The sequence below is a fragment of the Macaca mulatta genome, chromosome 15, assembly GCF_049350105.2.
Source record: "Macaca mulatta isolate MMU2019108-1 chromosome 15, T2T-MMU8v2.0, whole genome shotgun sequence".
NCBI classification, from domain to species: domain Eukaryota; kingdom Metazoa; phylum Chordata; class Mammalia; order Primates; family Cercopithecidae; genus Macaca; species Macaca mulatta.
The window spans coordinates 5,136,230-5,164,165 of NC_133420.1; the positions used below are offsets into that span (position 1 = coordinate 5,136,230).

At 59.0% G+C, this 27,936-nt stretch overlaps 2 protein-coding genes across 51 annotated transcripts in view; both read left to right on the forward strand.

The window, feature by feature from the left end:
* Window positions 1-6,320, forward strand: part of EXD3 (exonuclease 3'-5' domain containing 3) — a 117,782-nt gene extending 111,462 nt beyond the window's left edge. For 36 of the 50 annotated variants that reach the window (XM_077966815.1, XM_077966824.1, XM_077966806.1 and 33 more), the window contains 3 exons: window positions 3,652-3,745; window positions 5,602-5,640; window positions 5,974-6,320. In XM_077966815.1, coding sequence (XP_077822941.1) covers window positions 3,652-3,745; window positions 5,602-5,640; window positions 5,974-6,287 — 447 coding nt within the window. In that variant the 3' untranslated portion in view covers window positions 6,288-6,320. Of the gene's footprint in view, window positions 1-3,562; window positions 3,746-5,601; window positions 5,641-5,973 lie in introns of all 50 variants that reach the window. The other 14 variants (XM_077966836.1, XM_077966817.1, XM_077966828.1 and 11 more) reach the window with 3 other exon arrangements.
* A 4,622-nt stretch (window positions 6,321-10,942) lies between these two features.
* Window positions 10,943-12,861, forward strand: NRARP (NOTCH regulated ankyrin repeat protein). The gene has a single exon (XM_028834544.2). The coding sequence runs from the start codon at window positions 11,287-11,289 to the stop codon at window positions 11,629-11,631; it is 345 nt and encodes a 114-aa protein (XP_028690377.1). The 5' UTR covers window positions 10,943-11,286; the 3' UTR covers window positions 11,632-12,861.
* The last annotated feature ends 15,075 nt before the right edge of the window (window positions 12,862-27,936 follow it).

The window sequence follows — 27,936 nt, forward strand, 5'->3', positions numbered from 1 at the left end:
GCATGCAGGAGGGATGCTCAGGTCAACTCAGCCCAGGCCCAGCAGACATCCGGCCCAGTCTCTTGGAGGAGCAGAGCTCCCTTCCCAGGCTCCCAACCCAGCAGGCCACTGCCTGCTGCCCTGCACCCCAGGACACAGGTTCCCCACGTGCTCTGGCCCTGGCAGGTCCCGGGCTCATGTCTTGCCTGCCTCTTTCCCTCAACCCCCTACTTGTCAAGACCCAAGACCTCAGGGGTGTGTGGGGCCAGGGGTGTTGTGTGCAGGGGCTGTGTGCAGCTGCCCAGCCCTGTCTGCCTGGGAGCGCCCAGTCCTCCCTCACCACACCTGTGCCCCAGCCACCTATTGCTTGGGATGCATAGGCTGGCACACCTGCAGGCCTGCAGCCTGGGGCAGTGGGTGTGACCCCTGCACCCAAGTGGGCACCAGGTCAGGTGGGCACCAGGTCAGGTGGGCACCAGGTCAGGTGGGCACACAGGTACTGCTGAAGGCACCTTCTGCGGCCCAGCTCTGGCTCCTTCAGCTGTGGTCACTCCCTTGGTAGTGGGGCTGGGAATTGGGCCCACTCGTGGCTGTGGCTCCCAGCTTTGATGCTCAGAGCCCCCAAACACCCTGGGAACAGACCCCTCAAGCCCTCCTAGCTGCCCACCCCACCCCTAACACATCTTGGCCTCTGCCTTGGTCCTGGGTGCACGTCCCCAGACGGCCAGCTCTGGGGCAGTGGCTGACCAGCTCTTTCCCTCACTCCTCCTTGGGCCCGGAGAGGAGAGGGCCCTGGAGGGTGGACATCCACTCAGACCCACCTGGCTGTGGGTCCATAGGCCTCAACATTCCCAGGATAGCCTGGCTGGTGGCCCGGTCCCCAGGAGGCAGCCACACACCCACGGGCTCATGGCCCGGCCCGCACGGTCCTGGGCGGAAGTGCCCTGTGTCAGGGCTGGTACAGCGCTGTTGGCACCTAGTGGCTGAGGAGCGTGGGAACCAGGCACACGGGGGATCCTGGGCAGGTAGCTGGGAGCCTTCCCAGCCAGTCCTGCCCCCCATTCGCCTGGGCCCTCCCACCCCTCCCTCCCAGTGAGGTTCTGGGGGCGGCGGCTGCCTGCCCTTGGGCTCTCAGACAGGGGGGAGGGGTGGAGGTGTGCAGGCACCCCGCTGTGCTGCTCTGGGCACCCAGCCTTGGCCTCTGCTCAGGGTCCCTGTCAGGCCCCACTCGTCTCTGCCCAGATCCGACGGCACCCTGGAGTGGGCGTCTGTGTGTCCCACGCTGATGGAGGGAGGTGGCGTGAGAACCCTGGCATGGGGTCCTGGCCCGCCAAGTGCCCTGCGACTGAGGAAGCCCTCAGAAGCCCCTTTTCTTCAAAATGGGAGGGCAGAGGCTCTCAGAGCCCGAGTGCTGGGGGACGGACCTCAGGGTATCAGGCAGGTGGGCTCAGGTGGACAATCACTGTCTGAAGGCCAGACGTGTGCTGGGCCACCAGCTCCACTCACAAGGGCAGAGCCACAGCCTCCCTCAGCCCATGGCGGCCACCCGCCCAGGGCAGTCAGTCCAGCAAGGGCTGCTGGCCCTGGAGTGGACAGATGGACAGGGAGGCCCTCAGTGCCAGGCCCCCCTGTGGCTGGGGAGCCCAGGGCCAAGGGCGGGCGCAGCAAGCGGGCCCAGAACCGGCTTTTCCAGCCCTGGCCGGGGCAGGGCCTCCCAGGGCCTTGTGGGTGACAACAAGGCCCACAGCGGGCAGCAGCCGTGGGAAAACCAGCACCGGTGGTTCCCGAGGGTTGGGCCAGGCCCTCACTGACGGCACCCGGTGACTCAGCACGAGCTGGCTGGCCACGCCCAGGCGTGCGCACCTGGCCCAGGTCCTGGGAAGGCCCCAGACCCCATGTGGAGGACTTGGGGGCGTGGGGAGCCCATCCCGCCCTGCTGCACCCTCGCTGCCCCTCCCACACCCACTGGCACTGTCCCTGCAGGTGGCCTGCACAGTGCAGAGTGGGGCTCTGTGGAGGGCAGACCACCTGCTTGTTCTCAGCCCTTCCCAGCCAGACCTGCAGCCAGGGCTCTCCACCTGCACACCTGCCCAGGAAGCCCGCTGGGCCCAGAGACCGGGGCACAGGACCTGCCATCATGGCACAAGGAGCTTCCTGGTGGGAGAGATGGGAGCTAGGGGAAGAGGAAGGGAGGGTCCTGTCTCCCTAGCCCACCCTGGGCCTCCTAGCAGAAGAGCCCCACCTGTCCACCACCTCCAGCCTCCGGCCTCTGAACTGGTGGGGGCTACAATGCTGGAAGCAGGTAGTGCAGCCTCCTACTGTCGAAAGGCCCAGGGGAAGAGAGCATGTGGGACAGGGCCAGTGCCCCCAACATGGCCACACCCGGAGGCTCCAGGGGCCTCGAGGCCCCCTGCCTGCGGCAGCCATGTCATCCGGGGCTCACCCAAAGCCCCTGCATGGGGAGGGGTCCTGGAATAGCCATGTGACCATGGATCTCGGCCTCCTCTTCCCTGCTCCCCCATACAGGTGGCCTGGGAGCCCCACCTCCTCCCCAGGGTGCTCTGACATCAGAAGGGCTGTGACGGGAAGGCCACACCTTCACAGGACCTGCGGGTGCCTGCCTGGGACCTGGCTCTCAGTGGGCACCCAGCCCCCTCCTGGTGTTGCCTGGGGAGTCCTAGGGATTCGACCCATCTCCTTGTCCAGGAAGTGACCACTGGGAAGGCGGTGCACCCCCCTCCAAGTCATGACTTGGGGTGTAAGCTGGTCCCGGCCTCCCCGCCCCCGCCCCCAGCATCACAGTAAGCCTGGCAGATTGGTCATATTCAGAAACCACCCAGAGGGGCTGGGTGTGGCACATACCTGGAATCCTAGCACTTTGGGAAAGCCAGGAGGTGATCACTTGAGCCCAGGAGTTCAAGACCAGCCTGGGCAACACAGTGAGACCTCATCTCTACAAAACATACAAAAGTTAGCTGAGTATGGTGGTGTGCTACTCAGGAGGCTGATGTGGGAAGCTCATTTGAGCCCTGGGGTTTCTGGCTGCAGTGAGCTGTGATTGTGCCACTACACTCCAGCCTGGGTGACAGTGAGACCCCATCTCAAAAAAAAAAAAAAAAAAAACGGTGCAGGCACGGGGGCCCGTTGTGTGCCCTGGACAAGGCACAAAGTAGTTTTGCTCCAGCCCCCCGCCACTTTCAAGGCCACACCCGCCCCAAGGCAGTGGCAGGCACAGGTATCACAGAGAAATGTGGATGCGGAAATGGACAGGTCAAGGGTTGGGGCGACTATGAGGCTGCCCACGCTGACCCTTTAAGGCTGGACCATGTGTCCAACACCCCAGCTGAGGTGGCCCGGAGGGGACCCAGGCCTGGTTCTGCCCTCGAGGTTTCTGGGATTGGAGAGGGTAGCTGGGCAGAGAGTTCCACAAGTTCTCAAAAAACAGAAGAGGCTTCCCAGGGCCCACGAGAAGCCAGCGCAGTCAGGGAGGGCTTCCAGGAGGCAGTGTGGCCTGAACCCCACAGAACTATGCGTGGGGACAGGAGGGGACCCATTATCTGTCTCTGTGAAACCCCATGGCCAGACCCAAAGCTTCAAGGAACAAGCACAGGGCTGGAATAGGGGCACCTGGAGAAGCACCCCCCGGGCCTCAGCACCCCCTCTGACCCCCAGGCCTGCAACTGTGACCAGTACCTGAAGGTCTCCAGGGACATGATGAAGCAGCTCATGTGGCTCAGCAGCCACCAGGAGGGGCCCAGGAGCTCAGGTGAGTGCGTCAGGGTCAGGCACTGGGTCTGTGGGGCCTGGGATGGGTTGACCTGCTGGGGTAGCCAGGGAAAGGGGCCTGTCCTGTCCAGCACTGAGCTTCCTCAGATAAGGGTGGCAGCCAGATGACAACAGGTGGAAAAAGCACAGCGAGGGTCAGGTGCCCACATGGCCTCTGCTCCCTTCTGTGCGGTGGCAGACCAGGAGATCAGGACACCAGGGCCCTAGGCGACCCTCTGGAGTGGTGTGCACCTCCTTCTCTCTGCTGGGCCCAGGCACGCGGTGCACGCGCGCGCACACACACACACGCGCACACACACGTGCAGCAGCCCATTTCCCTGCCTGTGAAACTAGACAGAGGGCTTCTTTCTCTCCCTGTGGAGGGTGCAGGCCACCCAAGGACTTTGCAGTTTTAGATCTGCACCAGGGCTGGAACTATGCCCCACCACCCCGCACTGTTAGAACTGCCGGCCCCCACCCTCAGGAGGGAGGCACCCCAGGGAGGGAGTGGAGGGTGCTGCTCCTGGTCATCCTCAGTCAGGGGCGGGCACGGGGACTAAGAGAATGGAGGTGGATAGAAAGGGGTTAGTCCAGGCCGGGCGCGGTGGCTCACATCTGTAATCCCAGCACTTTGGGAGGCCGAGGTGGGCGGATCACGAGGTCAGGAGATCGAGACCATCCTGGCTGAAATGGTGAAACCCCGTCTCTACTAAAAATACAAAAAAATTAGCCAAACATGGTGGTAGACGCCTGTAGTCCCCGGTACTCGGGAGGCTGAGGCAGGAGAATGGCGTGAACCCGGGAGGCGGAGCTTGCAGTGAGCTGAGATCGCACCACTGACTCCAACCTGGCGACAGAGCGAGACTCTGTCTCAAAAATAAAAATAAAAAAAAAAAAAGGTCAGTCCAAGTTCAGGGTAGGAGGACGGGGAGCGACCAACCGTCACCCCAGGCAGCCAGCAGAGCACACCCCGGAGAGTGAGGCCGGAGGTAGCCTCCAACCTCAGGCCCCGACGCTCGCAAAGGCACACTCAGGCCAGAGCCCCAGCACATGACGGCACACACGCCGCCCCAGGGTGGTGGGCAACACCCGGATGGGCTGACAGGTGTCACACGGACTGTAGGGTAAGAGCTGGGGCCAGCCAGGGAGGGGTGAGGCAGGGAGGCCAGATGAGGGTCATGGCCTCCTGGGCTTCAAGGAGGAGCTGGGGCTGGGGTGGGGGCCTCGTGCATTCATCCCCGGCTGTAGCTGATCCGGAGCCATCTGTAGAGAAATGCTTGCTGAGCAAATTACGAGGGTCAACAGGAGCAGGGCAGACGCTTCTCCCACCTGCTGGCCAGTGTTCCCTCGGCCGTCATGCACTCAGCCCTGCAGTGACCCCTGGGTGGATACCGGCCCTGCCTGCCCTGGGCTCTCACTGGGGACTGGGGGGCCTCCAACAGACCCTGAGCCTGGCAGTCCTGGGCCCTGCCCACCCGCCCGCCCTTGCGCTGGCTGATTTCGAAATTCACCACTGGCAGTGGGTTTATCTGCTCATCGCTGCCCCCGCCCCCGCTTGCCGGTTCTCAGGCCCCCAAGAGCCCTAATCAGCAGATCTCACGCCTAGAACATGTTTCCCAGGGACCTTTGAGCCCCAAGACCTTTCTGAGGTGTGAGTTCCCAAGGGAGGGGACCAGGCCGGTACCACAGCTCCTTGGCCCCCTGCCCTCTGCCATCTTCGAAGGCTGGGGTGTGCGTGAAGAGGCCGCACACCATGAGGTCACCGTGCTCAGCCACATGGCTGCGTCGTGGACCCTGGTGGCTGCCAAGCCCCATCCCTAGGACAGTCCCAGACCAGTTTTCATCCTTGACTGACAGGTGACAAGACCACCCTGAGCCAGGAGGTGCAGGAGCCAGGTGAGCCCTGGGACCGCCCACTAAGGACACAGCTGCTTCTCCACGGGCCCGACTTGCCCCAGAATGGGGGACTTGGGTCCCGGCCGGACAGAGGGGGCTCTCTGGGGGCTCTGTGGGGTTCTTGGGGGCCCTAGGGCCCACAAGGTGAGGGGTGGGGTCCCTCGATAGGAGAATTGGGCACAGAGGAGGAAGTGGAGGAGGCAAGGTCAGCAGATAGGTCGCAAGAGGAGCTGCTGAGGAGTGAGCATGGGCTCAGCGTGGGCCACCCTGGGAGCAGCCTGGGGGCCGTGCCCGAAGGCTGAGAGCTCAGGGAGTCCACTTCTATCTGTCCAGGCCCAGCCCCAGAGGCGGCCCCTGGGGGCTGCACCTATGACCGTCCCTGCCGCTGGCTGCAGGCAGCTGACCTGCGGGCGGAGACACCGGACATGCTGACCAATGGCACCCGGCTGCAGCTGGCAGGGGTCCCGGTGGGCGTGCTGAGGACACCCGGCCTGCGGCACTTCTACTGCTGCACGCGCTGTGGAAAGGTCTTCTGGGATGGCTCCCACCTGGATCGTGTTGCCACCCACTTCCGAGACGTCCTGGAGAGCGCCCCCAGCCCCCGTGAGCCGAGCCCAGCCCCCAGCCCGGCCAGCAGCCCCTTCTGAGGACAACCAGACAATAAACATGGAAAGTGCCTGCTGCTGGGGCCACAGCCGTGGACTTGCTCACATGTTTCATGCTCGCCCCACAAACCCCTCGTGGGCCCCTCTTTGTGCCAGCAAGCGCCGGGAGCACCGAGGCGGGGTCCCAACCCGAGCAGCTGTCGGGAGAGGACGAGGGTTTCCAGATGGTCAGGATGCTGGGACCTCTAGCCCGGGGGGACCCACGAGGTCTCCCCATCACCCCCGTCAGGGCTGTGTGGCCCCTGTGGGAGAACGGCAGCCACAGCCCCACTAGAGGCACCTGGGCAGCCAGCCACGGCCAGGGCTCTGCATGCGTGGGCACCAACGTCTCCGTCCTCACAGCTGTCTGAACGTAGCTGCTGCTGCCCTTGTCTGGGAGGAGGCTGAGGCCCAGGCAGCCACTGCTGCCCACCCTGAGGGTCCGAGGGTGCTCTGCCAGGGGGAGCAGGAAGGGCAGGGGGCCCCAGAGGTGGGAGAGGAGGACGAGCCCAGGGAGGGGCCATCCCAGGAATGTGCCCCCTCCCATCACCCACATCCCTTTCCTCTGCTTCCTGCCTGGAGCGGAAATCAGCTCAGATTTGGCCGAGGAGTCGGGCGGAAGCCTCGGGCAGCAGGGTCCTGGGGGCTGGGGAGAAGTAGCTGCCTCTGCCCAGAGTAAGGAGCAGGTTTCAGGTGCGAAGGCCTTGGGCATCCCTGGACTGGCCCAGCCAGGACCTCCCTGTGGGTTCCCGGCCACACCAGGGCTGGCCACTGCCCCTGGGTACCCCTAGGGACTGCAGCCCAGCCCCTTTAGTCCCCAGCAACCCCAGCAGGGGTGTCATGTCACAGATGGGGAGGGTGAGGCTGAGACGGGGAGGGCCTGGCCTGTGTCAGAGCCAACTGTCCGGTTTTGACCTGCCCCCTTGACCTGCTGGGCAGCCGCAGGGCCTGAGCCTGTCAGGTGGGGGCATCAGGGTGAGAGAGCAGGACCCCAGGAAAGGGTCAGGGCCTTCTGGGACTGGGATCTGCTTCCGGGAGGGGCACCCCAGCTCCACATCCTGTCCTGAGGAGGCAGCCCCTGACCGAACTCCTTCCGCCTGGCAGGGTTTAAGAGGGAGTGGCTGAGGGCACCCACCCTCCACCCGGCCTGGCTTCGTCCTGGAGACACTGCTCCCAGCGCAGGCCTGAGTGCTGCTGTTGGCTCTCGGCAGAGGCAGGCAAAGCAGTGCAGAGGCCGCAAGGAGACAGAAATCACGCATCCTCCGTCCTTCCTGGCTGGCTCTGCCTCTGCCCACCATGGCCGTGCTGCGCCATATGTTTCCCGCCTCCACACGTCCCTCACTACCCAGCACAGGCTCGGCCTGGTTCTGCGGCGTCCATCCCAGACCCAGGCTTTGGTGGGGGTGAGGCTGTCTGCTCAGTCCCCACCCCAGGCCAGGTGCTGGAATCTAGCCTCGGTCACTGGGGGTCAGCACCCATCAGGCTGCTTCCCAGGCTAGGGTATAGACACCAGGCTGACCGGCTGGCTGAGGCTGCCAGTGCCAGGCCATGCCCTGAGCGGCCATTCCTGGTGGGCAGAAGCCACCGGTTGCAGGGATTGTCTGTGGCAGTTCCTGCCCGGGCGTCCTTCCTCTGCTGCGGCCTGTGCTGGCCCGGGCTGAGTGTTTGTTATTTGATCTCGATCCTCTCAGCCCTTCTACCAGGTGTCTGGGCTGCTGGGAAGAAACACTCTCCTCTTTCCCACGCTCCCGACACATTTTAATGAATTAGCTGGAAGCCCCGCCCCCACTGCCCGCCACCCTCCCTCCCCGCTCAGTGCCTTTAAGGTGGCCGCAGGCCTCGGCCCAGCTCTGGCCAGCTGCCCCTTCTGCGCTGTCCTCCCTAGGCCCTCCCAGGCGGGCTGGCCGCCCCGCACGGACCTCCCTCCCCATGTTGCCCACTGCTCTGAGCCTCCAGGGAAGGAAAGGAAGGGGCTGCCTGCAGGGAGAAGGGGCCCCACTGTTGCCTTCTGGGGGCGGGTGGGTTACAGGCAGGGCACCCCCGGGCCAGTATCCTCAGGACAGGCAGGGCAGGAAGGACAGGGCCCAGCTGCACAGTCGGAGCTGAGCCCTGTCGCCGGGTCCCAGGGCAGGGCCTCCCAGACAGCAGAAGGCTCCAAGCAACACCAGCAAACACCAGGGGGTCCTCTCGAGCACAAGCATTGGGTGGCTGGAGGTGGACCCCCATGTCCCAGCATTTGGAACAGATGTCCACCTTTTGGATGTCCTTCAGCAAACATTCGGGAAGTGCTGACTTGGAGCTGTTGCCCCCGGCCCCTCCCCCCTTCCCATCCTCAAATGGAACCGCTTCAGGGCCGTGGGTGTGGCCAGGGGAGCTCGGAGTCACGGTGGAGAAGCAGCAAGAACCAGGGCCACTCAGCGAACTCCCTGTGGGCAGTGTGGTGTGGCTGGCCTCTGAGCCCCACAGATGAGCCTGGGCACCCGCCTTGGGCCACAGACCCACTGCAGTGGCGGGCCTCACCAGCTCTGCCTGACCCCGCTCTGGACCCCAGGCAGGGGGTAGGCTCCTGCCACGCAGGGCCGCCACACCAGCCACACTGTCCCTGCCTGGGCGCCCGCGCCGCCGGGCCCTCGCCAGGGGCCGCCGCCGATTTCACGCCCGTGGCGAGGCCCCGCGTTCCCACACCGAGCTCACACAGGGCCCCTTTGTTTGCCGCCGCCACGGATGTCGACGGGACTTTCTCCCAGGCCCTGCTCCTGGCCCACAGCATAGCCAAATGCCTTCTCCAGGCTCGGCTTGAGCCCACCTGGGCTTTGGCCTGTTTGCAAACCATCCACCTTCCAGGGGAGGCCCTGTGCCTGCTGAGGGCCAAGGGCTCCGCCCACCCCCCAGTCATGCCCTCTGCCTCTTGCCAGTCTAGCCTGGCTGGGTCCTGGGCAGATGCACAAAACCCATCAATGCACAGGACTGAGCTCCTGTCCTTCTGACCGTGAACTCAGAGCGCCCTGCACACCCAGCCCTGGTCTGAGGTCCAGAGACGCAGCCAGCACCTGGGACCAGCAGGCAGCCCAGCGGCTACCCCTCCTTAAGAGGCCAAAAGTGCCCAGCAGAGCACGGCAGTCTGGGCCGTGCCATCTCTGCCCCAGGCCTGGGCTCCACAGTGTCCATCTCTGTTCTGCTGGGGACCTACTCTGGGACTCCACTATGACCCCACCTGCACATTGGGGAGCACCCTCCCACCCTCTGTGGCCCCCTTAAGAGCTCCTGGGAGAAGCAGTTAGGCCCAGGGGAGAGGGCTGAACAGAACCAGCGGCCCCAGGAAGACCAGAGTGAGCTCTAAGCTGTGCCTTGGAGGGACAGAGGTTCCCAGGCCACCAGGAGGTCCCCAGGGGCGCCGGACCTTGCTCCAGTCAGCCAGGGTCGGTCCCGAAGCGGGCCTGCCCAGTTTTTCCTGCCAGTGTGAGCACAGCATGGGGTGGGGACACACCCCTGTGGGGAGCCGGATGTGGGGGCATGGAGCGTCCCCAGACAAGGCCTGGCAGGGGGGTCTCCCCAGCCCGAGCTCAGAGCTGCCTGCGCGGAATTCCCGGTTTGGCTTCAGAAGGAATACAAGCCCCAGCCTGCCTGGCCTCCTGCTCCGCGCCTGAGAATCACTCCTCCTTAATTTCCAGCGACCACAGCGAGCTGTAAACTGTAAAACTCTAATGAGGAAATGCGCTGTGCTTCCCCTGCTGGTGCCTCCCGGTCAATTGTTAGAGTGGTCAATAAAAACGGGTTTTATAGTTTGGAAGCCAGGCGTTTCAGAATTCCCTTTTGAGACAGCCCTGGCGCCACACCTGGCCCTGCTCACCTGGGCAGGACCCATGTGTCCGGCATGCTGGTGGGTGGGCAGCAGAGGGAGGCAGGCCGCAGTCCCGACCCTCCCGCGGCACCCCCGCCCTGGACTTCCTCCTGAGAGGACAGCGGAACCCCCTTCACCGCCAGCCGATGGAAGCCGCGGTGGCCGGCCAGAGGCCCCTCGCATCAGTACGGTTGGGGCACACATAGGCTGAGCTGGCGGCCATGAGGCTGCCCGCGCGCGGGAAGGACCCGCGTGGCTGAGGGCCCCATGTCAGGGCCTGGAGTTACCACCCGCGTGGACGGTGAGCCCGGAGGCGCAGGCTGGCCGGGGTCGCCGCGCGCCTCTCCGCTCAGAGGGGTCTCTCCCTCACCACGGGCCTGAGATGCCCGCGAACCCCCTCCCCGAGAGAGGCCGCCCTCGGGGCCACCTGGCGGTCGCGCTCGGGTACCGGGCAAGGCCTGGGTCTGGCTGCGCAGGGAGCTTGGAATTCCCCGGGTGGCCGGAGGGAGAAGGGGCGGGACGACCGCGGAGAGACGCTGAGCGCCCGGGGGGCGCGCGGACGGCGGCAGCGACGGAGCTGGACCCCCCCGGCGGCCACCTGGCCTCCCCCGCCCCTGCGCTGCCGGCGACCAGCGCCCCCTGCCGCGAAGCGCGCCGCCTCCGGGACCCGCCCCCGGACCCCCGCGCCCGGCACCGCCCACGCCCCGCCCCCACGTGGGCGCGGCCCAATCCCGGGGCCGCCGGCGCGCGCGTCACGGGCTGCCATTGTTATGCAAATATAAAGAAGGTAAAAGGCGCCCCGGCGCGGCGGGCGAGCGAGTGCTGCGGCGCGTGGGGAGGTGCCCGGGAACCGCGTGGGAGCCGCAGCCGAGCCGAGCAGGGACCGGGACCGCGCGGCGCCGCCGTCCCCGGCCGGGCCCGGCCCCCGCGAGCCGAGCGCGCGCCCCCGTCGCCCACCCGGGCGCGGCTGGATGCGGCGGGGTCCCCGCGGCGGCGACCCCCGGCCCCGAGCGCCCGGAGCGCCCAGAGGCGGCGTGCGGGGCCCGGGGACGCCGCGCCCTCCATGCGCCGAGGCGCGCCCCGAGACAGCCGGGAGTCCGCGCCGCAGCCGCCGTCCGCGCTGAGCCCCGGCCCGGCCCGCGGCCCGCGCCCGGCGGCAGCATGAGCCAGGCCGAGCTGTCCACCTGCTCCGCGCCTCAGACGCAGCGCATCTTCCAGGAGGCTGTGCGCAAGGGCAACACGCAGGAACTGCAGTCGCTACTGCAGAACATGACCAACTGCGAGTTCAACGTGAACTCGTTCGGGCCCGAGGGCCAGACGGCGCTGCACCAGTCGGTAATCGACGGCAACCTGGAGCTCGTGAAGCTGCTGGTCAAGTTCGGCGCCGATATCCGCCTGGCCAACCGCGACGGCTGGAGCGCGCTGCACATCGCCGCATTCGGCGGCCACCAGGACATCGTGCTATATCTCATCACCAAGGCCAAGTACGCGGCCAGCGGCCGGTGATGTTCGCCGGGACCCCAGAACCCGGTCCTGCGCCCGCGTCGTCTCTGCTGTACCTTCCCGCCAACTACCTCCGTGCGCCCCCGGCTCGCAGGCCCTGCCAGAAGGCCCGCGGCCACGGCGAATACGGCGCGTGCGTTCCGGCCCCGGGGTCCGGCAGCCCCGCCGGCCGAGCGCCTCCCCGCGGCCGAGCCGGGTCCAGCCGGGCCGGAGCAGCTTCCCACGGCCCCCGCCCGCCCGCCGCCTCGCGGGTGGGGGCGGGGCGCGGGCTCCAGCCCCTTTTGAAATTTGAGTCTCGCAACCAGCAAGTTCGGAATCCCGAGATACCGGATCCTCTGCGCAAAATGTTTTCTCCCGAAGGTGAAAGGCGGGCGGCGGGGGCCGAAGGCGGACTCGGAGCGCCCCGCCGCCGCCTGCAGGACCTGCCAGCCGGCCCGGGACGCGCGGATGCCGGCTGCCGCCGAGGAGCAGCCCCGAGGTCCGCGGTCCGCGCTGCTGGCGCACGGCCGAGGAGACGCTCTGTTGTTCGCTGTTCTTGGTGTTCTAAACTATTTATCTTGTGTGTGTACATTTGTGGGTGGAGTTTGTGCGCCTGGTTTTTTTTTGTTTGGAAAACACTGTGCGTGGTCAGTGTGGTTTGGGGGGGGAGTAATGCATTTTTTTCTAGTCTTAAAACTAAAAACTTGAGTCTACCATTTCTTGGTTGCACTGAAAATACCGCCCAGCCTGATGGTGTTCCCGTGCTGTCCCTCCCCCTTCCCTTCTCCCCTCGTCTACTACCCCCCTCCAGTTCTGTTCCCCCTCCCTCCTTCTCCCTCTCCCTCAAATCCGTGAGTTTTGGGAGCCCCAGGGCCTCTCTCCCCCGCCCCTCCTGGATGAGGCCACCATCCCCCAAACCGGCTTGTTTTGCAGTTTCCCCAGGATCCTGGAAGCTCGCTGGCGCTCGAGGGTGGCGGGAACATGGGGGGTGAAGGTTCGTTACCTTTTCTAGTGCGTTCTATCATAGTTAACGGTTGCACACTTTTTTAAAAAAAGTAAATGGATTTGCCACAATTAAATGTCATAACATTTATGACAGAATATAAAATATTAACATATTTTAAGCCAAGTTTTAGGTGTATTTTTTGAATCTTGGTTATAAACCCAATTTTAAAGGGCGATGTATCCAGCGTTGTGAAGGCAACAGAGTGTACCCATATTTATATTTTTATAAAATACCTATAAGACTGTGAATCTCTCGTGCTAATGGCTGAGTGAATTGAAGGACCGTTTTGCCCCTTTTTAGCCTCCCAGAGCTTCGAGGACTCAATTCGAATCCGAAATCCTGCCGTGGGGGAGGGGTCGCGTCGAGACCTGGGCCCGGGGAGGTTCTCCTGCGTCACTTTCTGTCCTGAAAGGCGCCCTTCCTGGTTTCTGTGGCTCCAGTTTTCTATGCAGCCCCACACCCCTTGTTGTTTTGATCCTGAGAAATAAAAGGGAGGCTGAATTATTCAAATTTAAATGAGGTTTCCCCTTCATGGAAATGCTGCTGACCCTTCGTGCAGAAATGGGGAGCACTTGAGGACACAGGTGGGTGGAGGCCCTTTGTGCGTGGCTGGTCCTATTCGGGCAGCCATCCGTGGCTTTTTATAAAACTTTGTGTGAGAAGAATATATTGATAATGTCAGTGAAACAAGCAGACATTGAAATGGAGGCACAGATTACTCCACAAGGAGTTCTGTATATTTTTTCTAGATGCAAATACCTTTTTAATTATGTTAATTAATGTTAAGACTTTCTAGGCTTATATCGAAGCTGTGTGTGGGTCACGGGATGATCACTTCTAACTGGATAAAGTTTGTGCAGCACATTTCTGAGTGTACGATATTGACTTGTAGCCCAGCGTGAAAAATTTATAAATAAATTTTTCATTGATCTTTTTATATTAAAAAAAAAAAGTTTGTTGGTCCTTCTTGGCTTTGGCACAAGTTGCAGAACACCCTCTTTGGGGACGAGGGTTAGGCTGCGACACAGTTTGTGGGTGCTGGGTGCACAATGCTTGGCTTGTATTTGCCTGAAGACAGAGCCTGGTAAACTCGCTCCCAGCCCCATGCAACAGCCAAGCCCAACCTGGCTGCACACAGGACTCATGAGGACCCAGCGCCTCCAGAGTGCCCAGAGCTGGCGTCACAGCCTCTGCTCCGTTCCCCAGCAGAGCGGCTGAGACCTCCACCAGAGAGGACAGTTTGGCCTGAAGCCCTGCCCACTCCTACCCTCTAGGGGGTCATGCTGGAGGGTGCCTGCTGCACAGAAGGGGGTATCTTGTAAATTGGGGGAAAATATCATAGCTGCTCACTCCTGGCAAGTAGAAAGTCCCCTGGAGGCACCTGGGAGCTCTGGAGGCCCACACAGGCCTGGAGTCAAACACCCCAAAGAACACAGACCCTGAGTTAGAGGAGCGTCGAGGCTGAGCACCCCCATTCGCAAGAGAGGAGAGCAGAGCAGGATGACTGTTGCCAGCACCTGAGAGAAAGGAGCAGAAACTCTTGGCCCACTCCTGAGATGCCTTTGGGGCCCTGGGGGCGCTGTACAGGGCTGCAAGGGAGCACGCCCTCCCCCAGCAAGAGCAGCCAGCAGGGAGAACTTGGAGAAGGGTAAAGACCTGGAGTTACAAGGTAACAACTTTTCAAACCCCTCCGCGGAGTGTAAGGGGCATCTGCTTCCCTAAACCGTGTCCCCAGAAGGGCTGCCCTTCCCACAAACTTTCCCCACGCCTCCGCCTTCCTACTCTGCACTGCTGCCCTGTTTACCCTTGGTTTTCCAGGCGCGTTTTCCGTCGGTTACGCATTTCCTATCCTGCAGAATCAGCCTGGGAGACGGGCCAGCTCCCTGAAGCAGGCTCTGGGAAGTCTTGCCCTGGGTCAGCCCAGGGATGCCCCAGCCGTTGGAAAGGAGAGTGGCCACAAGAACCTGGACATGATTGGGGTAACCAGAGGATGAGGTCAGGCAGCCCCAGTGATGGCCAGGGCTATGCTGGACCACGCCACACTTCCCCACCCAGGGTCTGAAAAACAAAGGTAACATTTGTTACTGGCATTAGCCTGCAGGTGGGTGGGGTCCCAGCCAGTGGCTGCCCCTACAATATCCGGGAAGTTCTCCCACTGTGGAGAGGCCTGGCCTGGCACCAGGGGCCTCCCAGGCACATGGCTGCCACCCCAGGGTACTCTTTGCAGCTCCCTTAAATTCTCTCTTCTGAAAGATACATTTGACGGAGAAAGGCCTTGTGCTGCTTTTCTCTCCAGCAGGAACAAAAGGAAGCCCGCCCAGTCCCGTGGGCAGCTGAGGAGAGGAGGGCTGAGAGGGTGGAGCCCTGGGGGGGGTCTGCCTCCTCCCCAGGTGCCACTGGGGCACTGACCAGCCCGGATGGCTGGGGACAGCCTCAATGACCTTCCTTGCCAGGCACAGCCCTAGGGGGCAGGCAGACACACTCTAAAACCGCGATTGTCTTCCCACCTCTTGGGGTCAGATCTATGAATGAAATCTCAGCTGGGAGGGTCCAGGTGTCGAGAGCCCAGGAGGGCGGTCTGGGGGCGCTGAACACGGCCCACGTATTAGGCCTACAGGCTTGTCCTTGTTAGGGAGCCCTGGGTAGCACATTCCTAGAATGAGCAGCTCAGTGGAGGGGGAGGCTGGCCACCTGTGCACCAAGAGTGGGCCTCCCTGGCCACAAGGGGAGGGGGGCAGCTCTGGGGTACAGGCAAAGAGGAGGAAGTCCCTGGTCTCTGAATATGGCCAGGTCAACGCTGCTGCGTGTCTCTGATGCCTGTTTCCCTCCCGAGTTCAGTGGCCTGTGCCCACACTTCTTCCAGGGCCTCTGGGCTCAGCAGACCACGTACTGCAGCAGGGTATTGGTGGGTATTAGCAGGTATGGTGGGTACTGGCCTACAGCAGAGTTACTGGGGAGTCTCCAACCCCCCTCCCCAGGCAGGCCCCTTTGTGGCCAGGGTGAGAAAGATGGTCTGGGGGGCCCAGCCTACACCGTCAGCCCTGGCCTCCCAGATCTGCAGGTGTGCCTTGGAGGCCAGGTGAGGGGTCCAGCCGAGAGGCACGGAGGAGAGCCAGGGTGGAGGGGTTGGCAGGTGGGGGCTGGGTCCCTGGGAACCCCTGAGAGAAAGGAGACAGTCCCAGCAAGGTCAGGGCCTGCCCCACATCCCCCGCCAGGACTGCTGGGCTCCCGTCCAACTGTCTGTCTCTGATCTGACCCCGGCTGGAGGCAGGAAGCGCTGACGTTGGAACGGACGCCACGGAAAGACCAGGAAATGCAGGAAGATGGTCAGCTAGAAAGAGTGATGTCTAAAGCCAGCAGGCGTGGGAGCCAGGACACAGCAGGCCAAAGGAGGGTGGACAGGACTTAGAAGCCAGGGAGACGGGGTGCGGGGAAGGAAGAGCGGGAAGGAGCTGCCCGCTGGGGGTCTGTCCCCCAAAGTCCTCGTAGCTCAGCACAGAGTGGGACAGAGGTGTCGTGGACACGAGAACACCCGGCGCACAGAGCCTCCAACCTCGTGAAGGCCAGCTGCCCCTGAAGCTCCTTGAGACTGCGGGGAGGAGGCAGCGTCCACCTGGGCCTTGAAGGACGGGAAAGGAGGCTCCGAGCCAGGGACAGCTGGGGAACGAAGCCTGAGGCCGGGATTCGAGGGCTCAGGCCACGGGAGGGGGCTGTGGAAGGTCTGGGAACCTCTGCAACTGCCCCTTCCGGGGCCTCCAGTGCAGACCCTCCAGGACTTGGGGGTCCCCGGGAGGCCGCCCTCCACCCATACCCGCACACTCAGGCTCCACTGCTCGGAGCCGCTCCCCCCCGCTGGAAACCCCCAACACCCGTCCGGCGCATTCTTCCGACCGTCCTCCGCGCGTCCGTCTGTCGGTCTTTCTTCTCTCGCCCCTCCAAAGCCGCGGCCCCCATTCATTCCCGAGGCCTCTGCCCTTTCCTCCGCGCCGTCCGGCTCGGCGAGCAGCTGCTATGCTAATGAGGGCGGGGGGCTGGGGCCGGGGTGCGGGGGGAGGGAGCCGGGCCGTGGGGGGCATGTGGGGGTGGGGGCGGCCGCTCACAAAGCCCGATCTCTGCATTCAAAACCAGCCGGGCCATTCCGGTCCCCAGCGCGCCGGGCGGGGACGGTGGAGACGGCGGGGGCGGGGCGCCTGCGCACCCGGAAAGCGCCAGCGCAGCGAAGGGCGAGGGCAGAGTCGAGGGCTGGGCTGAGGGGGTGCAGCCGTCTCGCAGTGCCGCGCACCCACTCGCCCCGGCGCTGGGGTCGCGGCCTGGGACGCGCGGCTAGTTCAGGGGGCCCCTCCCCGCCCACCAGACGCAGCCGCGCGTGGGGCTCGAGTGCGCCCGGCGCAGGTGGGGAGGGGACTCCGACCCAGCGCTGACCTCGCCGGAGACCCCGCCCGCCCCGGCCCGGCCCGCGGGGGGCATGCGCGGCAGGGGAGGGGGTGCGCCCGGGGCTCCCACCGACCTCGCCCGGGCGCAAGGGCCGGAGCCCCCGGGTCCCCGAGCGTCGGAGCCGCCGCGGCGGTGCTGCCGCCCTGTGGCCGCCGTCCGCACTGCGCCTCGGGCCCGGCCGCGCTCCCGCGCGTACTCCCCCAGAGTCCGCCCTGCCCCGGACCCCCGCGGGCCCCAAGTCTTCCTGCCCGCGCCTCGGCCCCAGGGAAGCGGGCAGGCAGGGCGGGCGCCGGGGCCGATGGCGGGGCCATGTGGGCTTTGCTGGCTCCAGAGAGGGGCGGGGTGGGAGGCTGCGGTGAGCCGGGCCCCAATGCCCGGAGGTCAAGGGCGCCCTGGGGCAGAGGAAGTGGCAGGTACCCCTTAGCGACTCTTGGCTTCTGCAGCCCGCAGAAGAACCCCCAGACCAGGGTCTGGAAATTGACCCCTTCATAGTCCTAAACAGGCAGTTGGCAATGGTGTGCTGTTCTCCACGCGGTCCGACGGGAAGGGGAGGCCCTGGGGCCGCAACGAGTAAGTAGATAGTCAGCAGGACCCTGTGGACGCGGCCACCCACATGTCACACTTAGGGTGGGAGCAGGACCCGGCGCCCATCCCTCAGGACCGCCGGGAGCCAGGCCCTCTGGGCCGTAGGTGCCGCTACATGGGCCATGGTGCCTCAGCAGAGGAGGCCGGCGCTGGAATTCCAGACTCGTCCTGGCTTCCCCGCCGCACTCCTCTCACGGAAGTGGCTGTGCCGGAGGTGCAGGAACAGAACTGTGTTCAGACACTTGCGCGCTCAGAGATGGAGCCTGGAGACCTGGTTTACACCCGTTATGTGTTTAAATGGATAAAACTCTCCGCAGGTCTGTGAGCTCCTCACTAGGTCCCCACTGCCATCTGCGGGCCCACAGACAACCCACAAAGGAATGAAACTCAAAATATCCCATAAACTTTCCAAAGAGAAATGACAAAACTGAAATAGTAGTGGTGTCAAGACACAGTTAATTTCGCAGCCCAATGAAGCTGGGGTGGGTGGCCCAGGGCTCCCCAGACTTTATGGATGGGCCTTTTGTTCACATGGCTCAAAATGGCAGCCCAGATCCAGCCATCACACCTGCACTCCATCCCGCAGAAAGGAGGCAGGGCGCTCTCCTTCAAGGATACCTCCCAAGAGTTGCGTTGCCACAGCTGCTCACATCCCATTGGCGACAACGTAGTCATACGACCTACCTCAGTGCAAGGGAGGCTGGGAAATGTAGTCTTTAATCTGTGAAATGTGCCCGCTTAAAACGAAGCCCTGGAGGAAGAAGAACTAGCGATGCGGGGGGTGGGGGCTGGGTGGGTGGCAGGCTGTGCCTCCCTCGGTGGCGTCAACGTCCTGGCCATGTTGTCACATGAACTTGCTGCCAAAATTCCCAAGCCATGCGCTCACAGTCTGTGCAGTGATGACTGTGATAAACACAGCTCAGTTAAAAATAAACATTATTTTATAGATTAGCTGAACAATACAATGTCCCACGAGCCTATGTGGCCATCAGGAAATTAAATTTTCTGACCTAATGGCCCAGGAAGCACTGCGGGCAGGGTCTCGCCCCGTGTAACGCAGCACAGCGCAGAAGTGCCCGGGATCAGCGTTTGCCTCGGCGGGATCCTGGTTCCTGGTTCTTCAGAGGGCATGGCGAGGTCCCTGCTCCCTTATCTTGAAGAAAGTAATAAGTAACCCAGCTCTTTCAACTCCCAAGGTTACTTTGTCAATAAAGTGCTCCTTCTCAAGTCTTCCCCTCTGGTCTCTTTATGGGCTGTTTCTTTTCATTCCATTCCAGACGAAAGAAAATCGTTAGGTTTATCATTCACATTCCTAAACATCAACGTTAAGGTGGTGTAATTTACATGCAATAAAATGCATCCCTTGAGGGTGTGGCAAGTCTTGGTAGATGTTTACACCCAAGTAACCCACACCACAATCACAATTATATAAAAGATATTATTAAAGCCAAGAAAGTTCTCCCGGCCCATCCCAGTCGATTCCTCCTGCCCCACATCACCATCGACCCGACTTCTAGCACCGTGGATTCGCGGCGCCTGTTCCAGAGCTTTCTGTACAGGCATCACGTGGCACACGCTTCTTGTGTCCTGCCTCTGAGACTCGTCCCCATGCTGTTGAGATTTGTCTGTGTGGTTCGTGTTTCCGTAACTTCTGCAAGGTGTAGCCTCTTTTCATTTTTATTTTTGTTTTTCATTTTTTGAACTCGTAAAATCCGGCTGGTGCGCCACAAACACAGGCTCATGGTCACGGGTGGTTTTTCAGTTGGCACAGTCATCCTCCTCCAGAAAGGAACTGCTGCCACGAGGACACCCTCCTGGAATCCCCGCCAGCTCTTGTGTCCCCAGCATGGGCCCCACCATGTTCCCTGGTAGTCCGTCCCCTCTCCCAGGCACTGAGCCCAGGGACTGGAAATCCAACCTCGAAGGTTTGCAGACCCGGCAGTGCCAGGTGCAAGGCTCTTCCCACCGCAGGCCAGGCCTGAGATCCGGGGCCTCTCTGCCAGAGGAGAGAGGAACGAGCTGCATACCGGGAACTTTGCTAGGACAAATATGTGAATGTCAGAGCCTTGTAGGGCGCAAAGTCAATGCACAAAAGTCAATGGTGATTCTATATCCTGTCAACATTCAGAAAATACCACTAAAATAGCATGGCAAAACATAAAATGCTTAACAAAAAATTTAATGAAAGATGTGTAATGAAAGATCTCTCCGGCCGGGCGCGGTGGCTCAAGCCTGTAATCCCAGCACTTTGGGAGGCCGAGACAGGCGGATCACGAGGTCAGGAGATCAAGACCATCCTGGATAACACGGTGAAACCCTGTCTCTACTAAAAACTACAAAAAAAACTAGCCGGGCGAGGTGGCGGGTGCCTGTAGTCCCAGCTACTCGGGAGGCTGAGGCAGGAGAATGGCGTGAACCCGGGAGGCGGAGCTTGCAGTAAGCTGAGATCCAGCCACTGTGCTCCAGCCTGGGCAACAGAGCAAGACTCTGTCTCAAAAAAAAAAAAAAAAAAAAAAAAGCCATTAGATCTCTCCAATGAAAACTATAGAACGTTATTAAAAACTTTTTTTTTTTTTTTTTTTCCGGGATGGAGTCTCGCTCTGTCACCCAAGCTGGAGTGCAGTGGCCTGATCTCGGGTCACTGGAACCTCAGCCTCTCAGGTTCAAGCGATTCTCCTGCCTCAGCCTACTGAGTAGCTGGGACTACAGGCGCCCACCACCACAACACACAGCTTTTTTTTTTTTTTGAGACGGAGTCTCGCTCTATCGCCCAAGCTGGAGTGCAGTGGCGCGATCTCGGCTCACTGCAAGCTCCGCCTCCCGGGTTCACGCCATTCTCCTGCCTCAGCCTCCCGAGTAGCTGGGACTGCAGGCACAGTCTGGCTAATTAGCCACCACGCCTGGCTAATTTTTGTATTTTTAGTAGAGGCGGGGCTTCACCGTGTTGGCCAGGATGGTCTCCATCTCATGACCTCCTGATCCTCCCACCTCGGCCTCCCAAAGTGCTGGGATTACAGGTATGAGTCACTGCACCCAGCCGAGAAATTCTTCTTTAAGTGAAAAGAGAGATGTATCATGTTCACTGCCTAGAAGACGATAGTGTTATAAGTGCTCCCCAATTCATCTACAGATTCAATGCAATCACCATCAAAATCCAGCAGGCTCTCCATGTAAACTGGCTAGATGATTTTCAAAATTAATTTGGAAACACAAATGTCAAAAAAATAAACAAAATAATCTTGAAAATAGGCCGAGTGCGGTGGCTGATGCCTGTAATCCCAGCACTTTGGGAGGACAAGGTGGGTGGATCACCTGAGGTCAGGGGTTCAAGACTAGCCTTGCCAACGTGGTGAAACCCCATCTCTACTAAAAATACAAAAATTAGCCGGGCAAGGTTAATCCAGCTACTTGGGAGGCTGAGGCAGGAGAATTGCTTGAACCCTGGAGGCGGAAGTTGCAGTGAGCCAAGATTGCACCATTGCACTCCAGCCCGGGTGACAAGAGCAAAACTCCATCTCAAAATAATAATAGTAATCTTGAAAATAAAGAACAGGCCAGGCATGGTGGATTACACCTATAATCTCAGCACTTTGGGAGGCTGAGGCAGGCGTATCACTTGAGGTCAGGAGTTCAAGACCAGCTTGGCCAACATGGTGAAACCCATTCTCTACTAAAAACACAAAAACTAGGCCTGGCGTGGAGGCTCACGCCTTTAATCCCAGAACTTTGGGAGGCCGAGGCGGGTGGATCACCTGAGGTTGGGAGTTCCAGACCAGCCTGACTAACATGGAGAAACCCTGTATCTACTAAAAATACAGAATTAGCCAGGCGTGGTAGCGCATGCCAGTAATCCCAGCTATTCAGGAGGCTGAGGCAGGAGAATCGCTTGAACCCGGAGGCAGAGGTTGTGGTGAGCCAAAATCACGCCACTGCACTCCAGCCTGGGCAACACAGCGAGACTCTGTCTCAGACAAAAAAAAAAAAAAAAAAAAGGCCAGGCGTGGTGGTTCACGTCTGTAATCCCAGCACTTTGGGAGGCTGAGGCGGGAGGATCATCTGAGGTCAGGAGTTCAAGACCAGCCTGGCCAACTTGGTGAAACTCTGTCTCTACTAAAAATACAAAAAATAGCCAGATGTGCCTGTAATCCCAGCTATTCGGGAGGCTGAGGCAGGACAATCACTTGAACCCGGGAGGCAGAGGTTGCAGTGAGCTGAGATCATGCCACTGCACTCCAGCCTGGGCAACAGAACCAGCCTCCGTCTCAAAAAAATAAAATATTTAAAAAAGGTTTGGATCTTTGTGTGTGTGTATGTATACATGTTTAAATGCGTTTATGTATATGTACAGGTATTGTTATGTGTTGTATGTAGCATGTTACCAAATTGGCCTATAAGTAAATGGATACTCATAAGTTAAGTCCAAATACCTATTAGGTTCACATGAATTTTATAATCCTTGGTAAATAAATTTTTTTTTTTTTTTGAGACGGACTCTTGCTCTGTGACCCAGGCTAGAGTGCAATGTTGCAGCCTCTGCCTCCTGGGTTCAAGCGATTCTCCTGCCTCAGTCTCCCAAGTAGCTGGGATTACAGGCACGTGCCACCACACCTGGTTAATTTTTGTATTTTTGGTAGAGACAGGGTTTCACTATGTTGGCCAGGCTGGTCTTGAACTCCTGACCTCATGATTTGCCCGCCTTGGCCTCCCAAAGTGCTGGGATTACAGGCGTGAGCCACCATGCCTAGCCAAAAATGGTTTTTAACTTATTGTTAAAATAAAAAAAGAGGCCGGGCGTGGTGGCTCACGCCTGTAATCCCAGCACTTTGGGAGGCCGAGGTGGGCGGATCACAAGGTCAGGAGATCGAGACCATGGTGAAACCCCGTCTCTACTAAAAATAGAAAAAATTAGCCAGGCGCAGGGGCGGGCGCCTGTAGTCCCAGCTACTCGGGAGGCTGAGGCAGGAGAATGGCGTGGACCCGGGAGGCGGAGCTTGCAGTGAGCCGAGATTGCGCCACTGCACTCCAGCCTGGGCGACAGAGCGAGACTCCGTCTCAAAAAAATTAAAAAAATAAAAAAAATAAAAAATAAAAATAAAAAAATAAAAATAGAAATATCAGGCCGGGCACGGTGGTTCTCGCCTGTAATCCCAGCACTTTGGGAGCCTGAGGCAGGGGAATCACTGAAGGAGTGGCCTGCCCCTCCACACCTGTGGGTGTTTCTCGTTAGGTGGAACGGGAGACTTGAGAAAAGAAATGAGACATAGAAACAAAGTATAGAGAAAGAAAAACTGGGCCCAGGGGACCGGGGCTCAGCATACAGAGGACCCATGCCGGCACCGGTCTTTGAGTTCTCTCAGTATTTATTGACAATTACCTTTACCATCTTTTAGAAAAAGAGAAGTGGCAGGACAATAGGGTCATAGCAGGGAGAAGGTCAGCAGAAAGACATATGAATAAAGATCTCTGTGACATTAATAAGTTTAAGGAAAAGTGCTGTGCCTTGATATGCACATGCAAACATCTCCATAAACCTTTTTAGTGCATAAAGAGCAGCATTGCTGGCCGGGCGCCGTGGCTCAAGCCTGTAATCCCAGCACTTTGGGAGGCCGAGATGGGTGGATCACAAGGTCAGGAGATCGAGACCATCCTGGATAACACGGTGAAACCCTGTCTCTACTAAAAAATACAAAAAACTAGCCGGGCGCCGTGGCAGGCGCCTGTAGTCCCAGCTACTTGGGAGGTGGAGGCTGAGGCAGGAGAATGGCGTAAACCCGGGAGGCGGAGCTTGCAGTAAGCTGAGATCTGGCCACTGCACTCCAGCCTGGGCGACAGAGCCAGATTCTGTCTCAAAAAAAAAAAAAAGAAAGAAAATTTAAAAAGAGCAGCATTGCCGCTAGCACGTCCCACCTTCAGCCCTAAGGTGGTTTTCTCCTATCTCAGTAAATAGAACATGCAATCAGGTTTTACACCGAGATGTTCCATTGCCCAGGGACGGGCAGGAGACAGATGTTTTTCTCTATCTCAACTGCCCAGAGGCCTTCTTTCCTCTTGTACTAATCCTCTTCAGCACAGACCCTTCACAGGTGTCAGGCTGGGGGACGATCAGGTCTTTCCCTTCCCATGAGGCCATATTTCAGACTATCACATGGGGAGAAACCTTGGACAATACCTAGCTTTCCTAGGCAGAGGTCCCTGCAACCTTCTGCAGTGTATGTGTCCCTGGGTACTTGAGATTAAGAGAATGGTGATGACTTTTAACAAGCATACTGCCTTCAGGCACTAGTTTAACAAAGCACACCCTGCACAGCACAAAATCTTGAGTCACCACAGCCCATGTCTCTTGCAAGGACAGGGTTGGGGGTAGGGTTACAGATTAACAGCATCTGAAATACAGAACAAAATGGAGTCTCTTATGTCTACTTCTTTCTATATAGACACAGTAACAGTCTGATCTCTCTTTCTTTTCCCCACAAATCACAAAGTCAGGAGTTCGAGATCAGCCTGACCAACATGGTGAAATCCCGTCTCTACTAAAAATACAAAAATTAGCTGGGTGTGGTGGCAGGTGCCTGTCATCCCAGCTACTCAGGAGGTTGAGGCAGGAAAATTGCTTGAAGCCGGGAGGCAGAGGTTGCAGTGAGCCGAGATCGCGCCACTGCACTCCAGCCTGGGCAACAAAGCAAGACTCCATCTCAAATAAATAAATACATACATACATAAAAATAAATAAATAAATAAATATCTTGATCACTTATCGGGGTATGCTTAAGTTAAGATGTTGCCAAGGCCGGGCGCGGTGGCTCAAGCCTGTAATCCCAGCACTTTGGGAGGCCGAGACGGGTGGATCATGAGGTCAGGAGATCGAGACCATCCTGGCTAACACGGTGAAACCCCGTCTCTACTAAAAAATACAAAAAAAACTAGCCGGGTGAGGTGGCGGGCGCCTGTAGTCCCAGCTACTCGGGAGGCTGAGGCAGGAGAATGGCGTGGACCCGGGAGGCGGAGCTTGCAGTGAGCTGAGATCCGGCCACTGCACTCCAGCCTGGGAGACAGAGCCAGACTCCGTCTCAAAAAAAAAAAAAAAAAAAAAAAAAAAAAAAAAGATGTTGCCAAAAAAAGAAAGAAAGATCTTCATCACTAAAATTTGAGGTTACTAATCATAAGAATTCTACTTAAAGCCAGGTGTGGTGGCTCACGCCTGTAATCCCAGTGCTTTGGGAGGAAGAGGCAGGAAGATTGCTTGAGCCCAACCGTTTGAGATCAGCCTGGGGTTTTTTGTGGTTTTTTGTTTTTTTTTTTTTTTTTTTGAGACGGAGTCTCGCTCTGTAGCCCAGGCTGGATTGCAGTGGCCAGATCTCAGCTCACTGCAAGCTCCGCCTCCTGGGCTTACACCATTCTCCTGCCTCAGCCTCCCGAGTAGCTGGGACTACAGGTGCCCGCCACCTCACCTGGCTAGGTTTTTTTTTTGTATTTTTTAGTAGAGACGGGGTTTCACCGTGTTAGCCAGGATGGTCTCGATCTCCTGACCTCGTGATCCGCCCGTCTCGGCCTCCCAAAGTGCTGGGATTACAGGCGTGAGCCACTGCGCCCGGCCTCTAAAACAATTTTTAAAAACTAGCCAGACGTGGTGGCACACACCTGTGGTCCCATCCACTTGGGAGGCTGAGGTGGTAGGATGGCTTGAGCCCAGGAGGTTCAGGCTGCAGTGAGCCATGATTGCACCACTGCACTCCTGTCTGGGCAACAGAGAGAGACCCTGTCTCAAAAAATATATATGTGGGGCCAGGCGCGGTGGCTCACACCTGTAATCCCAGTACTTTGGGAGGCCAAGGTGGGTGGGTCACCTGAGGTCAGGCATTCAAGACCAGCCTGGACAACATGGAGAAACACTGTCTACACTAAAAATACAAAAATTAGCTGGGTATGATGGCGCACGCCTGTAATCCCAGCTACTCGGGAGGCTGAGGCATGAGAATCGATTGAACCTGAGAGGTGGAGATTGCAGTGAGCCAACATTGCTCCACTGCACTCCAGCCTGGCAACAGAGTGAGACCCTGCCTCAAAAAAAAAACAAAAAGAAAAAAAATAACCCACTAACTAGATTTTGTTAAAGATTTACAGAAGCACTACTGTGACCTGACAAAGGACAGAGAAGTGGCCACAGCCTCCTCGGACCCTCGCTGGCACCCAGATGTGTGTGGTCTTCAGTCCCCTTGGACCTTCGCTGTCACCCAGATGTGTGTGGTCCTCAGTCCCCTCGGACCCTCGCTGGCACCCAGATGTGTGTGGTCCTCAGTCCCCTCGGACCCTCGCTGGCACCCAGATGTGTGTGGCCTTGGTCCCCTCTTGATCCCAAGCCCTGCACATAGTTTCTCCACATCCCCTGTCCCCTGAAAACCCTCCTGCCAGCATGGAAAATGTAAGATACTGTTTCCGAACACTAGGTCTCCAGGTCTTCATCTTCTCAGTTTGCTGGCTCTCTGATTTTTTTTTCTTTCCTTTTCCTTTTACTTTTATTTTTATTTTTATTTTATTTATTTATTTATTTATTTATTTTGAGACAGAGTCTCGCTCTGTCGTCCAGGCTGGAGTGCAGTGGTGCAATCTCGGCTCACTGCAAGCTCCGCCTCCCGGATTCATGCCATTTTCCTCCCTTAGCCTCCTGAGTAGCTGGGACTACAGGTGTCCACCACCGCACCCAGCTAATTTTTTGTATTTTTAGTAGAGACGGGGTTTCACCGTGTTAGCCAGGATGATCTCAATCTCCTGACCTCATGATCCTCCTGCCTCGCCCTCCCAAAGTGTTGGGATTACAGGTGTGAGCCACTGCGCCCTGCCCCCTTTTTTGTTTTTTTAAGACAGAGTCTTGCTCTGTCACCCAGGCTGGAGTGCAGTGGTGCGATCTCAGCTCACTGCAGCCTCAACCTCCCGGGCTCAAGCGATTCTCCCACCTCAGCCTCCTGAATGGCTAGAACCACAGGCGCACGCCACCATGTCCAGCCTGGCTCTCCAATTAAACCTGCTTTTCCTCCCACCAACCCTCGTCTCTTATGTCTGACTTTAGAGCAGCAACAGCCAAACCCGGGTTTGGTTACACAGGTACTTCACAAGAATTAACCCAGGAAGTACAAATTCCAACCGCAGTGCGGTGCCACTAATGATGGCAGGACTAGTGTGTGTGGAGGGAAGCAGCTCCGGCAGCACCGGGGCTGGGGCTGTACTGAGCACAGCCACCTGGGAGGCGGCCTTGCCCTCAGAGCCAGACCCGGATTCCACTCCAAGGCACGTGCACCTGCTGCTTTGCTGGGGCTGCCGAGACAAAGCACACAGAGTGGACGGCGTGGGCGACGGAGCATGGTGTCTCACAGCGCTGGTGGCCATCTTCTCCCGGGTCCTCGCGTCACCGTCCCTACATGCACCCGTATATGGGTACGTGTCACTTGCGGATGGGCCCAAATTCTGAGAACTGCATGGTTAGATGATCTCCCTGTTGGGTGAATATCATGGCACGTGCTGGCACACACCTGGAGAGTACAGCCTGCTAACACACCCAGCCTGCGTGCACGGCCTAGTACTCCCAAGCTACACACCTGCGCAGCACGATGCTGTACTGCACACTGTAGGCAACTTTGACATAGCGCTAAGTATTTGTGTGTCTAGACACAGGTAAACATAGAAAAGATACAATAGGCCGGGTGCGGTGGCTCACACCTGTCCCAGCACTTTGGGAGGCCGAGGTGGGAAGATCACAAGCTCAGGAGATCAAGACCATTGTGGCTAACATGGTGAAACCCTGTCTCTACTAAAACTACAAAAATAATTAGCCGGGCATGGTGGCAGGTATCTGTAGTCCCAGCTACTTGGGAGGCTGAGGTAGGAGAATGGCGTGAACCCAGGAGGCGGAGATTGCAATAAGCAGAGATCGCGCCACTGCACTCCAGCCTGGGCAACAGAGTGAGACTCTGTATCAAAAAAAAAGAAAAAAAAAAAAAGAGAAAGAAATGAAAAGAAAGAAAGAAAAGAAAAGACACAGTAAAAATATGCTATTACGGCGGGAGCAACGGCTCAAGCCTATAATCCCAGCACTTTGGGAGGCCGAGGCGGGCGGATCATGAGGTCAGGAGATCAAGACCATCCTGGCTAACATGGTGAAACCCTGTCTCTATTAAAAATAAAAAAATTAGCCAGGCGTGGTGGCGGGCACCTGTAGTCCCAGCTACTTGGGAGGCTGAGGCAGGAGAATGGCGTGAACCCAGGAGGTGGAGCTTGCAGTGAACTGAGATCACGCCACTGAACTCCAGCCT